Below are 13,434 nucleotides of genomic sequence, written 5' to 3' on the forward strand. Positions count from 1 at the left end.
TGAATGCCTTACAGCCTAAAATGACGCTTGTCTGGTGCCTATTAACTGTCCTTTGCGCGAGCCATCAGATCTTACCCCAGAGAATTAAATGAGGCTCAATCTCAAAGATTTCTCGCATGGATCTGGTTTGCTAGTTAATGCGACGAGCTTGATTACAGAGCATAGTCAACTGATCTCCCACACTTATGCCAATCCCATCACCAAGTGTCCAGGACAACAAAATAATGCAGTCACATGTCAAGGTGATTAAATTGCATGGCTTATTCCAAGTGTTGAGGACGAGAGGCCACCACCTCATATTCCTGATGCGATGTTTGAAGCGAGGGTATACAGAGCTGAGGGGGAGATGAGATGAGAGGGCGGGGGAGGAGGATGCCAACAAAGTGGGGTGTGGGAAAGGTGAAGGGAGGAGATGAGGGGGAGATGAAAGGGAAGCCTAGGGGAGGAGGAGAGATGAGTGAGAGGGGGAGGTGGATGCCAGAAGAGTGAAGAGGGGGAAATGTGAAGAGAGGAGAGGAGGAGGAGATGAAGGGGAATTCTAGGGGAAACAAAAGGGGATATACAAACATAAACCTGGGTGTATCAAAGGTTAGTGAATGAGTTTACACCCTTAAGCTCCAAACTCCAAAACAAATTGTTTCTATGCTTCAAATAATATAAAAGATTTGCCTCGAGATGCATTCTACTCATGGTTAGGATTAGGGGATGGGGAGGTATCCTTCAATTCCATTTACTTACAACTTTCTTTCATTTGGCAAGCTATATTTTCCTGCAAGTTCGCCTCATGATTTAGACTTCTCAAGATGTGAAAGAATTGAAGATTCTCAAAGAGAGAACATAAACCCTGGGTTCTTTTTAGAACTTGATTCAAATTGTTGTTATGGGTTGTCGTGCTTGTGTTCATATGTTTTATAATTAGGAGAGAGTCCCCCAATATGTTCATGTCCTTGATTCCTTTTTGTTGTATTAAGGTGAGGCCATAGAATAACCCATAGGCTTCTTCTTGATTATTTGTCTTCTTGCCTAAACCCCAGGCATACTGATCCACAATTATTCCATTGTGATTAATGAGAACCCCTCCCCCTCTTGCCACCCCAATTCACTTTAATTTTTTTAATATCCATATATTCTATCATTCCCTTAGAGGTATCCTTGGTCATGACCATATTCCATGATTCCCGTAGAGGTAGCCTTATTCATGACCACACAAGGTATTGACTTATTTTTTAATATCCATATATTCCATATGAGGAATACACTCCATAGCATCAAAATTCATCATGTCACATGTGGTAATTGAATCTGGGTGGGGAGGTTTCTAATCATTCCTCCAAACCACCAGGGATAACCTAATTGACAAGTGTATTGACTTTCTTGCCAATACTATGTAGAATAAATTGTATTTTGGTTTTAGTGTGATATTTAAACCTACTTTTGATTAGTTTGAAACTTGTTCTCCTAAAACATAAGGAAACAAGTTAACAACTCAAAATTTAGAGGCTATTAAGAGTGAAAAGTGGAATGGTTTATTTAAATAACAAACATAAGTCAACCCACATTTATAAATAATAATCAATGATAATTGTCATAATAATCAATGACAAGAAAACAAGTTAACAAATGAAAATTTAGAGGCTAATAATATTGAAAAGTGGCATAGTTTTTTTTTCTAATATTGGTAATGACTCAACCCACATTTATAAACAAGGTCACATAGCTAGCGTTCCCTGCCGCTTAGTTTAATTATTAAACTTTGAAAGTTATGAACCAGTTTCTACATCTGAACACGAGTCTAATGTTTTGGTTTAGGATCCATTCCAATTAGAAAAAGTTTATGAGTTTGATTCTCCAAGCAATGTATCTAATGTATCGATGTATCATGACAACATTGTATTCTCCTAGAAAACTAATGGAAGCTTTTTTTTCTTTTTCTTTTTAAATGTCATTATCTAAACTTTTTATTAGGGATCCATATCCATTAAAAAAATATTTTACATTTGATTCTCCAAGTGACATATCTTTGTGTCACAAAAATACTTGAGTGGGCCTAATGGTTAAGAACATGTGCTTTTCTCGTAAGAGGTAGCAAGTTCAAATTTAGAGTGGTTAGGTATGTACACCTTCCTAGATTTAGTAGTCAAATAGTTGCAAAGAGGTAGGTCCCTTGTCTCACACATAAGAGAGTCTCATAAGCCAATTTGGTGTAGGCTTAGCGATAACCTTAAAATCAACTTATTATTATTAATACTACTATGTTACCATACAAATAAATAAAAATGGATACCTTGTTGAACTCTTTTATTTATTTTTGAATAAATCTTTATATCTATTAATAAAGGATTTCATCGTTATAACAAATTACACTGAATTATAATATATTTAATATGTTAGAGAGAGAAATTAGGTTTTTAATCCTTATAGTTATTTATGAAGAATGCTTTTATCAATAAATGAAATTGTGAAATTAACTAAATTTTATTTTTATAAGCAAGTTGATAAGTAAATAAATTTACATTTTCTCTTCTAAATTATTTTTTGGGAATTATAATCGAGAAAAGTTTGATTTAAAAAATTTCACTTATTTTAAAATAATCTAAATAATTTTTTTTAAAATATTAATAGATTATTAAAATATATTTTATCTCACCAAAAAATTCATTAAAAAGTTAAATAATTTAAATTATCTAATATATTAAAAATAACCTTACCTACTGTATCCACGCCTAGCCATGTGAATTAACCCTTTTTTTGTACGGTAACCTTACCTACTAGCCATGTGAATTAACCCTTTGTTTGTACAATAACCTTACCTACTGTATCCACGCCCAGCCAGGTGAATTAACCCTTTGTTTGTACATGGATCGATTAGCATGTTGTTCGAGAAAATATAGGTCACATGGAGTGAGATTTGGAGGCTCATGGAACACCCTTTATTCTAATGGACTAACAAAGTGTATGTGCACTCTAATTCTATTTGACTTTTAATATCCTCACTTGGCAACTTTCCTTAGCATTTATTAGGTTCTTCAAATTTATAAAAAATATTATTGATAAATTATTTTATATAAATAATATATAATGCAAATATTTGTAATTAAAATATAAAGTTGCATAATACATTTGGTCACACATAATAAATGCATGGTATCACGTCTAACTTATGCCTTTTATTAATAAGCATTCATCAACACTACAACCCATTGATTTATTTGTTGGATGGGTGGCGTTAAGTCTTTTGTACTCTATGAAAACATAGAGTACAAAGTTGGGCATCAAACAAGACTTGTCTTAATGTGAAGTCGTACTGCAAATGAACTAAGACAACAACATTTTTATTAAATAAGACTCAAGCTCTCTTAACCCATCATAATTTAAATTAATATAATTAAAAAAAAAATTATTTTATAAAATTAACTTTTGATCTTGAATCAACCAAAAACTATTTCATATTCAATGCATTATAGAATGGGTAATACCTGCTTTGAGATAGAGATAATAATAATTAATTAGCCCCGGATGTGGGTGTATAGCCAGATGGTTAATGTGATGGGACAGGGGTGCAGCGAGGTGGGACGACACTTGCCTGCCTTGTACTAGATGGATTATCGCCCGACGCATGATAAACAGTGGCAGTTGGAGATCTTTGGGTGCATTTGTTTCACTTCATGTGGCTTTGATCCGCCCAGCCTGTCCTCCGATTTCCCCATCGCCTCCGCATGCTCTGGTCTGCGCTGGGCCTTGACTCTCTTCAATGTAGTAGTTATGGCGGGTGCAATTCGAGGCAGGACGGAGGGCGATAAATATAGGCTCAGCCTTGGGATTGCTTTGAAGCCTTTGGTGCTTTGTTGGTCTGGTAATGGTCTGTTATGGTCTGTTGCTTTGTTGGTCTGGTTATGCTCGGGCAATCCTGCGAAGCTGCCTCCGTCAACTCCCAAGTTTCTTTTGGAGGCTTCTAGCCCTCGTTCGGATGCTCATTTGAATAGCCCGAGCTTTGCAGAGGTGGTTGAGCGGTCTTGTTTTCATAGTGTTGCTGTGGTCTTCGTTATGCCCCGTCTTCGCCATAGAATGAGGAGTCGCAGGGGTACTCCTCGGCGCGCGCCCTCCCGCCCGTCCTCCAATTCTCCCTCCCTCTCCAGTGATCTCAGCTGGCCATTACCCTCGCACTCGCAGTGGGAGAGGGCGTCTCCATCTCCCCAGCCACTACCCTCCAGACTCCACGTCGTCTCCCTCTTTTGGCTCAGCGATTTACACCTTTAATTGTTCCCTGAATCGTCCAAGAATTACTGCTCACATCTCGGTGTTCTTTCACGAAGAAGCCCAGGAGGTAGGAGAGTCCAACTCTAATCAGGAGGGCCCTGCTTCTATCTCTGGGCAGAATCCTTTTTCTTTGCAGGTTCCGGAGGTCCCAATTCACAATGCCTTGGACGTGGTGATGGACATGGCGGCTCCTAGTCCTTTTGAAACTGACGCTGCTCGTGCAAGGGATGATACTGATGCTGCTCGTGCAAGTGCTCTGACTGAGTTCGGCTGGTGCAGAATTGTGGAAGAGCCTTTAGATGCGTAGTTCTTTCTCTGTTGCCTCTGTTACTTGTCTCGCGGCCCATAATAGCAGGCAAATTTTGGTTCATGTTGCTAAGTGGGTGATCCAGGTGGATGTTGGTGGCCACCCACCAACCCATTTGGACCCCCACAACTGTCTCTTTCAGTCTTTTCAGTTTCCTTAATTGTAGCACAGTTTATTATTTTTAGCAGTTTTTCGGGTCCTGAACTTCCGGAGCCGTTTTGAGGCCCTAAACGACGTTTTTTTGGAATTCTGGGGCGACCGAGCTCTATGTTGCCTCCCAAAGTGGTAGTACTCGGATAGATCTTTCTAACGAGCTATCGTACGCGTCAAACGGAGATCGTATGCCAAAGTTACGACCTCGGGAAATTGATGTACCAATTTACCCAAACGGGGCCCACAATTTGGCGTTTCATCTTCTAGGGTTAGGTTTCAATATGTGAAGGGTTTTCCATTGTTTCTCAACAATAAATAGGCCTTCGAGCCTCATTGTAACACAGTTCGGAACAGTTCAGAGGCATGTAGCCGCACATCTCTTCTCAGAGATAAGCTACCATCGCCCTAGCTGGTTTATTTCCATTTCTGGTTGTAAGCATATTTCAGTATTTTCCATTAATGAAATGAAGTATTATTTCCGTTGCATCTCTGTATTTATGGTCATCGCATCTCTGTATTTATGGTTATCTCTGTAATCTATTGCGTTCCCATCTAAATCTGGATCAGTGGTATCAGAGCGGTCTGCTTTTTCTCTGTTTTTCTTTGCATGTCCCCAACGAGGTCGGGATATAAGGAGTTAGGGCTTGAACTGGTCGAACCTTTGCAAGACTAGCCTCGCAAATCCCGACGGCCTCCCATGGCGGATGAGAAGAAAGACGAGGGGGCAGGAGATCCTATCAAAATCTTGCTCGAAGAAGCCCTCGAGCGGCAAAGGAACGCGATGATGGATAGCTTTGCGCAGATCCTTCAGCGGCTACCCAGAGGCGACGCATCGGCTTCCAACAGCGACTCTGGAAATGCCACACCGTTTAAGGTACAAGTTAATTTTGAAATCCCCATCTTCGAGGGTCAAATAGACGCAGATGCCGTAGATAAATGGTTAAATCTGCTAGATGGGTATTTTTCTGTTCATGAATTTTCAAGTCGGGAAAAGATTATTTTCGCTCTTCTCAAAGCAGCCCCCCACGTCAATGACTGGTGGGAAACCTATTGCGAGCAGAAGGATGAAAGTACAGGCTCACTATTTTCAGCCGCACCCACTTGGAATGACTTCCGGGATGCCATCAAGGAGCAGTATTACCCTGTCGGAAGCTATGAGGACAAATACATCAAATGGACCACACTGCGGCAGGGACGAGACCAAGATGTGCCGGAGTTCACAAACATTTTTCATACCCTTCGCACACAGTTGGGTATCAAAGATTCTGAGATGCATCTGGTACTCAAATACTGTGGCTGCCTGCACAAATACATCCAGGAAGAGATGGTGTTCTTGAACATCTCCTCACTCGGCACAGCATACCGATACGCTGTCAAAATCGAGCAAAAGTTCAAACAGAAGAAGCGAGACTTTGGATCTGCAAATCCGAAGCCCAAAGGACAAAGCCAAGGCGGGGCAGCCCAAGACAACCCGCCGAAGTTGCAAGAAAAGAACAATACCACAAAGCCGAAGAAGGACACAGGAAAGTGGTGTGAGTTCCACAAGAGTCCCACTCATAACACAAGTGAGTGTCGAACCAAGCAGTCGCTGGTGGCTGAGTTGAAGGCTTCCGAATCAGATGCATGTTCTGATCCTGAGCCAGAACCCGACAAGGGGAATGGCAAAGGGAAGCAGATCATTGATGCGGATCCCAGCGCCACTGTTGCCACCGCCAAGATCAAGAAAAATGAGCCCGAAGATCCAGAGGAGGGGGAGCGTTTTTTCCACTCACAGATGTGGGTGAAGGGTTCACCACTGCGATTCATTGTCGACAGTGGTAGCCAAAAGAACCTCATTTCAGCAGAGGTCGTGAAGCGGTTGGGCCTACCGACTACACCACACCCACAGCCGTACAGTATCGGGTGGCTTCATGAAGGACGAGATCTCAAAGTTCGCCAGCAGTGCCGCCTTCCCTACAGCATCAAGCCCTTCACAGACGAGGTATTGTGTGATGTTACACCTCTGGATGTTTGTGATGTACTATTAGGCCAGCCATACTTATGGAGGCGACATGCTGTGTATGAGTCCAGGCCTCGTGCTGTCATTATTTCTTTGAATAATTCATTATACAGGACACCGGAGGTAGCCCCACCTACCGCCACATCTTTGATCACTACCAAGAAAGGTAGCAAGCTCATATCACAGACCAGGAAATTCATCTGTCTGGTCCACTCCCAAAGTAAGGGGAAGATTGTTGCTACATCCATGACCCCTGCAAAGGGTTCCTCTACGCAGCAGCAGCAGCAAACGAATATGGTCATGACAGAACACAGGAACAACTTCTCACGCATATGGGTACCACACAAGTTTCAGGTGGGCAACAAAGTCTGGTTGCATCGACAAAAGGAACGCCTTACCAGAACCCATCAGAAGCTCAGACCACTCAGACATGGTCCTTACAACAAGACCAAGGCTATGGGGAACAATTCTTTGGAGCACATCATTCCTCCATTCATTCGCCTGCACCAAGTGTTCAATGTGGACCATCGTCGACCATGCTTCCCACCATCACTGGACACATTAGAGATTGCAGGACAAGTTCAGCAGATGGAGGAACTCAACGCAATGGGGACCATTGCTTCCTAAGGGGGGAGGAATGATCCAGGTGGATGTTGGTGGCCACCCACCAACCCATTTGGACCCCCACCACTGTCTCTTTCAGTCTTTTCAGTTTCCTTAATTGTAGCACAGTTTACTATTTTTAGCAGTTTTTCGGGTCCTGAACTTCCGGAGCCGTTTTGAGGCCCTAAACGACGTTTTTTTGGAATTCTGGGGCGACCAAGCCTTATGTTGCCTCCCAAAGTGGTAGTACTCGGATAGATCTTTCTAACAAGCTATCGTACGCGTCAAACGGAGATCGTATGCCAAAGTTACGACCCCGGGAAATTGATGTACCAATTTACCCAAACGGGGCCCACAATTTGGCGTTTCATCTTCTAGGGTTAGGTTTCGGTATGTGAAGGGTTTTCCATTGTTTCTCAACAATAAATAGGCCTTCGAGCCTCATTGTAATACAGTTCGGAACAGTTCAGAGGCATGTAGCCGCACATCTCTTCTTAGAGATAAGCTACCATCGCCCTAGCTGGTTTATTTCCATTTCTGGTTGTAAGCATATTTCAGTATTTTCCATTAATGAAATGAAGTATTATTTCCGCTGCATCTCTGTATTTATGGTCATCGCATCTCTGTATTTATGGTTATCTCTGTAATCTATTGCGTTCCCATCTAAATCCGGATCAGTGGTATCAGAGCGGTCTGCTTTTTCTCTGTTTTTCTTTGCATGTCCCCAACGAGGTCGGGATATAAGGAGTTAGGGCTTGAACTGGTCGAACCTTTGCAAGACCGGCCTCGCAAATCCCGACGGCCTCCCATGGCAGATGAGAAGAAAGACGAGGGGGCAGGAGATCCTATCAAAATCTTGCTCGAAGAAGCCCTCGAGCGGCAAAGGAACGCGATGATGGATAGCTTTGCGCAGATCCTTCAGCGGTTACCCAGAGGCGACGCATCGGCTTCCAATAGCGACTCTGGAAATGCCACACCGTTTAAGGTACAAGTTAATTTTGAAATCCCCATCTTCGAGGGTCAAATAGACGCAGATGCCGTAGATAAATGGTTAAATCTGCTAGATGGGTATTTTTCTGTTCATGAATTTTCAAGTCGGGAAAAGATTGTTTTCGCTCTTCTCAAAGCAGCACCCCACGTCAAGGACTGGTGGGAAACCTACTGCGAGCAGAAGGATGAAAGTACAGGCTCACTATTTTCAGCCGCACCCACTTGGAATGACTTCCGGGATGCCATCAAGGAGCAGTATTACCCTGTCGGAAGCTATGAGGACAAATACATCAAATGGACCACACTGCGGCAGGGACGAGACCAAGATGTGCCGGAGTTCACAAACATTTTTCATACCCTTCGCACACAGTTGGGTATCAAAGATTCTGAGATGCATCTGGTACTCAAATACCGTGGCTGCCTGCACAAATACATCCAGGAAGAGATGGTGTTCTTGAACATCTCCTCACTCGGCACAGCATACCGATACGCTGTCAAAATCGAGCAAAAGTTCAAACAGAAGAAGCGAGACTTTGGATCTGCAAATCCGAAGCCCAAAGGACAAAGCCAAGGCGGGGCAGCCCAAGACAACTCGCCGAAGTTGCAAGAAAAGAACAATACCACAAAGCCGAAGAAGGACACATGAAAGTGGTGTGAGTTCCACAAGAGTCCCACTCATAACAAAAGTGAGTGTCGAACCAAGCAGTCGCTGGTGGCTGAGTTGAAGGTTTCCGAATCAGATGCATGTTCTGATCCTGAGCCAGAACCCGACAAGGGGAATGGCAAAGGGAAGCAGATCATTGATGCGGATCCCAGCGCCACTGTTGCCACCGCCAAGATCAAGAAAAATGAGCCCGAAGATCCAGAGGAGGGGGAGCGTCTTTTCCACTCACAGATGTGGGTGAAGGGTTCACCACTGCGATTCATTGTCGACAGTGGTAGCCAAAAGAACCTCATTTCAGCAGAGGTCGTGAAGCAGTTGGGCCTACCGACTACACCACACCCACAACCGTACAGTATCGGGTGGCTTCATAAAGGACGAGATCTCAAAGTTCGCCAGCAGCGCCGCCTTCCCTACATCATCAAGCCCTTCACAGACGAGGTATTGTGTGATGTTACACCTCTGGATGTTTGTGATGTACTATTAGGCCAGCCATACTTATGGAGGTGACATGCTGTGTATGAGTCCAGGCCTCGTGCTGTCATTATTTCTTTGAATAATTCATTATACAGGATACCGGAGGTAGCCCCACCTACTGCCACATCTTTGATCACTACCAAGAAAGGCAGCAAGCTCATATCACAGACCAGGAAATTCATCTGTCTGGTCCACTCCCAAAGTAAGGGGAAGATTGTTGCTACATCCATGACCCCTGCAAAGGGTTCCTCTACGCAGCAGCAGCAGCAAAGGAATATGGTCATGACAGAACACAGGAACAACTTCTCACGCATATGGGTACCACACAAGTTTCAGGTGGGCAACAAAGTCTGGTTGCATCGACAAAAGGAACGCCTTACCAGAACCCATCAGAAGCTCAGACCACTCAGACATGGTCCTTACAACAGTACCAAGGCTATGGGGAACAATTCTTTGGAGCACATCATTCCTCCATTCATTCGCTTGCACCAAGTGTTCAATGTGGACCATCGTCGACCATGCTTCCCACCATCACTGGACACATTAGAGATTGCAGGACAAGTTCAGCAGATGGAGGAACTCAACGCAATGGGGACCATTGCTTCCTAAGGGGGGAGGAATGATCTAGGTGGATGTTGGTGGCCACCCACCAACCCATTTGGACCCCCACAACTGTCTCTTTCAGTCTTTTCAGTTTCCTTAATTGTAGCACAGTTTACTATTTTTAGCAGTTTTTTCGGGTCCTGAACTTCCGGAGCCGTTTTGAGGCCCTAAACGACGTTTTTTTGGAATTCTGGGGCGACCGAGCTCTATGTTGTCTCCCAAAGTGGTAGTACTCGGATAGATCTTTCTAACGAGCTATCGTACGCGTCAAACAGAGATCGTATGCCAAAGTTACGACCCCGGGAAATTGATGTACCAATTTACCCAAACGGGGCCCACAATTTGGCGTTTCATCTTCTAGGGTTAGGGTTCGGTATGTGAAGGGTTTTCCATTGTTTCTCAACAATAAATAGGCCTTCGATCCTCATTGTAATACAGTTCGGAACAGTTCAGAGGCATGTAGCCGCACATCTCTTCTCAGAGATAAGCTACCATCGCCCTAGCTGGTTTATTTCCATTTCTGGTTGTAAGCATATTTCAGTATTTTCCATTAATGAAATGAAGTATTATTTCCGCTGCATCTCTGTATTTATGGTCATCGCATCTCTGTATTTATGGTTATCTCTGTAATCTATTGCGTTCCCATCTAAATCCGGATCAGTGGGTTCACATCTGCAAGATATGGTTCAATTTGCATGTTTCTTTGAATTTTTGCAAGCTCAGTAAAAGGGTCAATACTTGCTCCCCTACATGGGATTTGAACACTAATTTTTGGTTAAGTTCACTGTCATGGGTAGTGTTTCTGATCCTCTTTGCGGCTCCTATAGGGCAGTTGTTTTTTACTACGGTGTAGATATAATTTTACTCCTTTAACATTAATAGAATAATTTTATTAAAAAAAAATGTAATTAAGATTATTCTCACTATTAATTGACAACAAAGTTGGTTAGAGAAACACTATTTAGCCAAACCAATTCCTAATTCTATTTTCGTTGTTCTATCCTATTAGAATTCGACAAGTGTAAACTTTTTTATCAAACCCGAGTTCTTCTGCACCAAGTACGACCACCTACAAAGAGGGATTTTCTGTATGAAATTGGTTGGGGCCAACACTGTTTAGCTTAACTAATCCCCTCACTTTATTATCATTGTTATGTCCCATCAGAATTCAACACTTTATTATCATTGTTATGTCCCATTAGAATTCAACACGGGTAAACATTTTAACAAAAGCGAGTTCTTTTGATGCACCAAGTACGACTACAACCTTCTTCGGTTGCCCTGCGCAGAGTCGGTTGAAGTTGACGCAAAACCAGTTTCATCCAGGGCAAGAGATTAGGTGGAGTTTAGGACTTTTTAGATGGCTAAAAGTGACCTGAATTTGGTTTAAAAAAGTTTAAATTTTTTTGTAGATACAGTGTTTGAATCGTGGTATTTTTGATGGTGAAAATAGATTCAGTGCCATCAAAAACATCTAGATCAACTAAAATTTTAAAGTTTAACATCTATAACTTGGATTTACAAAAAAAAATTTGATGGTGAAAATGGATTCAGCACCATCAAAAACATTTAAGTCAACTAAAATTTTGAAGTTTAACAACTAAAACTTAGATTTACAAAAATCTTTACCAAATTTTCTTTAAATATCACTGAAATTTCTATAACTTTCTAAGAAATTCCTCAGGCTAGTGAGACTACGGCAGGCGATTAAGGTGAAGAAAATGAGGCGGGAAGAACACGGCGGTGGTTCCATTAAGTCTTGTTCCGAGGATGTGTTGTTCGAGGTGTTGAAGCATTTGGATTCGAAGTCTCTGGCGATCGTCGCCTGTGTGAGCCGCCGCCGAAGAGGCGTTCCCACAAGCATTCGTGCCAATCATTGGCCTCTGTAACCCACCGCTGGAAGCGCGCCGCCGAAGAGGAAGGGCCGTGGGAAAGCATTTGTGCCGATCATTGGCATGTGTGAGCCACCGCCTAAGAGGAGGCGCTGTGGGAAAGCATTTGTGCCCAGCATTGACCTGAAGGGTTTTTGTATGCTTCCCAATTGGGGTAGCTGAGGAGTGTTGTTTTGGCCTTAGGAGTCTTTCGTTGTCTTAATGTCTACTGCTTACGACCGCTGCTGGATCCTCTGCATCATCTTCTGGATCAGCCTAACAAGAAAGAATGGAGTAAAGACCAAGTCCATCTTTCTCTTTCGCTCTTTTCCATTGACTGTTACGAGAGATTGGGGCACCGATCCAATTGCCCCACATCTTTGAGTTTTCTCAACCTGGAACATTTGGGCTTGTACTTAAATGTTTTGACTGGAGGTATTCCAAATTCTCTGGGCAAATGCACTTCTCTTCGAGAATTGTGGATTCGAAACAACAATCTCAGTGGCGCAATTCCTTCAGTTTTGTGTCGGACACGCCTATCTGAACTCGACTTTTCATACAACACTCTAAGTGGCTATGCGCGTGGATGAGTGCTTGCGGTGGCTAGATTCCCGGCGTCCGAATTCGGTGGTATTCGTGTGTCTAGGGAGCCAGTTTTTCCTCAATGAAAACCAAATCTGTGCGCTGGCTTCGGGGTTGGAGAGTAGCGGGCAGGCCATCGTGTGGGCCATCAGATGTCCTTCTCACACGGATGTGAAAGGCTCCAAAGAGACGGAGGTGGGGCTGGCGGAGGGATTCGAAGAGAGGACGAGAGAGAGGGGGCTGATCATATGGGGATGGGCGCCTCAGCTCTTGATTCTTTCGCATCCTTCAGTGGGCGCTTTCTTGAGCCACTGCGGGTGGAATTCTACGCTGGAGAGCATCAGCGTGGGAGTCCCCATGGTCACGTGGCCCATGTTTGCAGAACAGCCCTTTAACTCTAAGCTCCTGGTCGAACGTCTGGGGATAGGCATACAGATATGTTTGGATGTGAGCGGAATTCCAGATGAAGGGGAAGTACGAAGAGCTGTCACCATGCTTTTGGCAGAGGAAGAAGGAAAGAGCATGAGAGCCAGAGCCGAGGCGCTGAGTAAGGTTGCTAAAATAAGTGTGGACAAAGAAGGATCTTCTTATAGTAATTTGGAGTCTTTTGTTCAAGAAATGCAAAAACTGCATCACAATCTGGTTGTGTTGCCTCACGTGAATGGATATAATGAATAATTAAAGTGTTGCTGGTCTCACAAGGAAGTGGAAACAACAAAGAAACTATGGGACTTGTCACACCTCCTCGAGAAATTTGCAGTATGGAATTTAGTTTCCATAAAGATGAAGTTTTGGGAAATTATTTGCTAGAGAAAGGAAGTCTAGAAGGCAATTCTACTGCCAGGAGTTCAGGGAGTGTTCTTAAAGACTGACTCCAAAACAGAAAATGACAACTTCAGAAATCAATTTTGTCTGAAAACTGCAAGCATGA

General features: G+C 43.2%; 1 protein-coding gene across 1 annotated transcript; it reads left to right on the forward strand.

Moving 5' to 3' along the window:
- The first annotated feature begins 12,497 nt into the window (after positions 1–12,497).
- LOC149235928 (putative UDP-glucosyl transferase 73B6) lies at positions 12,498–13,181 on the forward strand. Its single transcript, XM_089368714.1, has one exon. It carries the CDS (start codon positions 12,498–12,500, stop codon positions 13,179–13,181), a length of 684 nt encoding a protein of 227 aa, XP_089224840.1.
- The last annotated feature ends 253 nt before the right edge of the window (positions 13,182–13,434 follow it).

The sequence above is a fragment of the Pinus tabuliformis genome, chromosome 8, assembly GCF_031772625.1.
Source record: "Pinus tabuliformis cultivar Carrire ecotype Pingquan chromosome 8, CPIR1, whole genome shotgun sequence".
Classification (NCBI taxonomy): Eukaryota; Viridiplantae; Streptophyta; class Pinopsida; order Pinales; family Pinaceae; genus Pinus; species Pinus tabuliformis.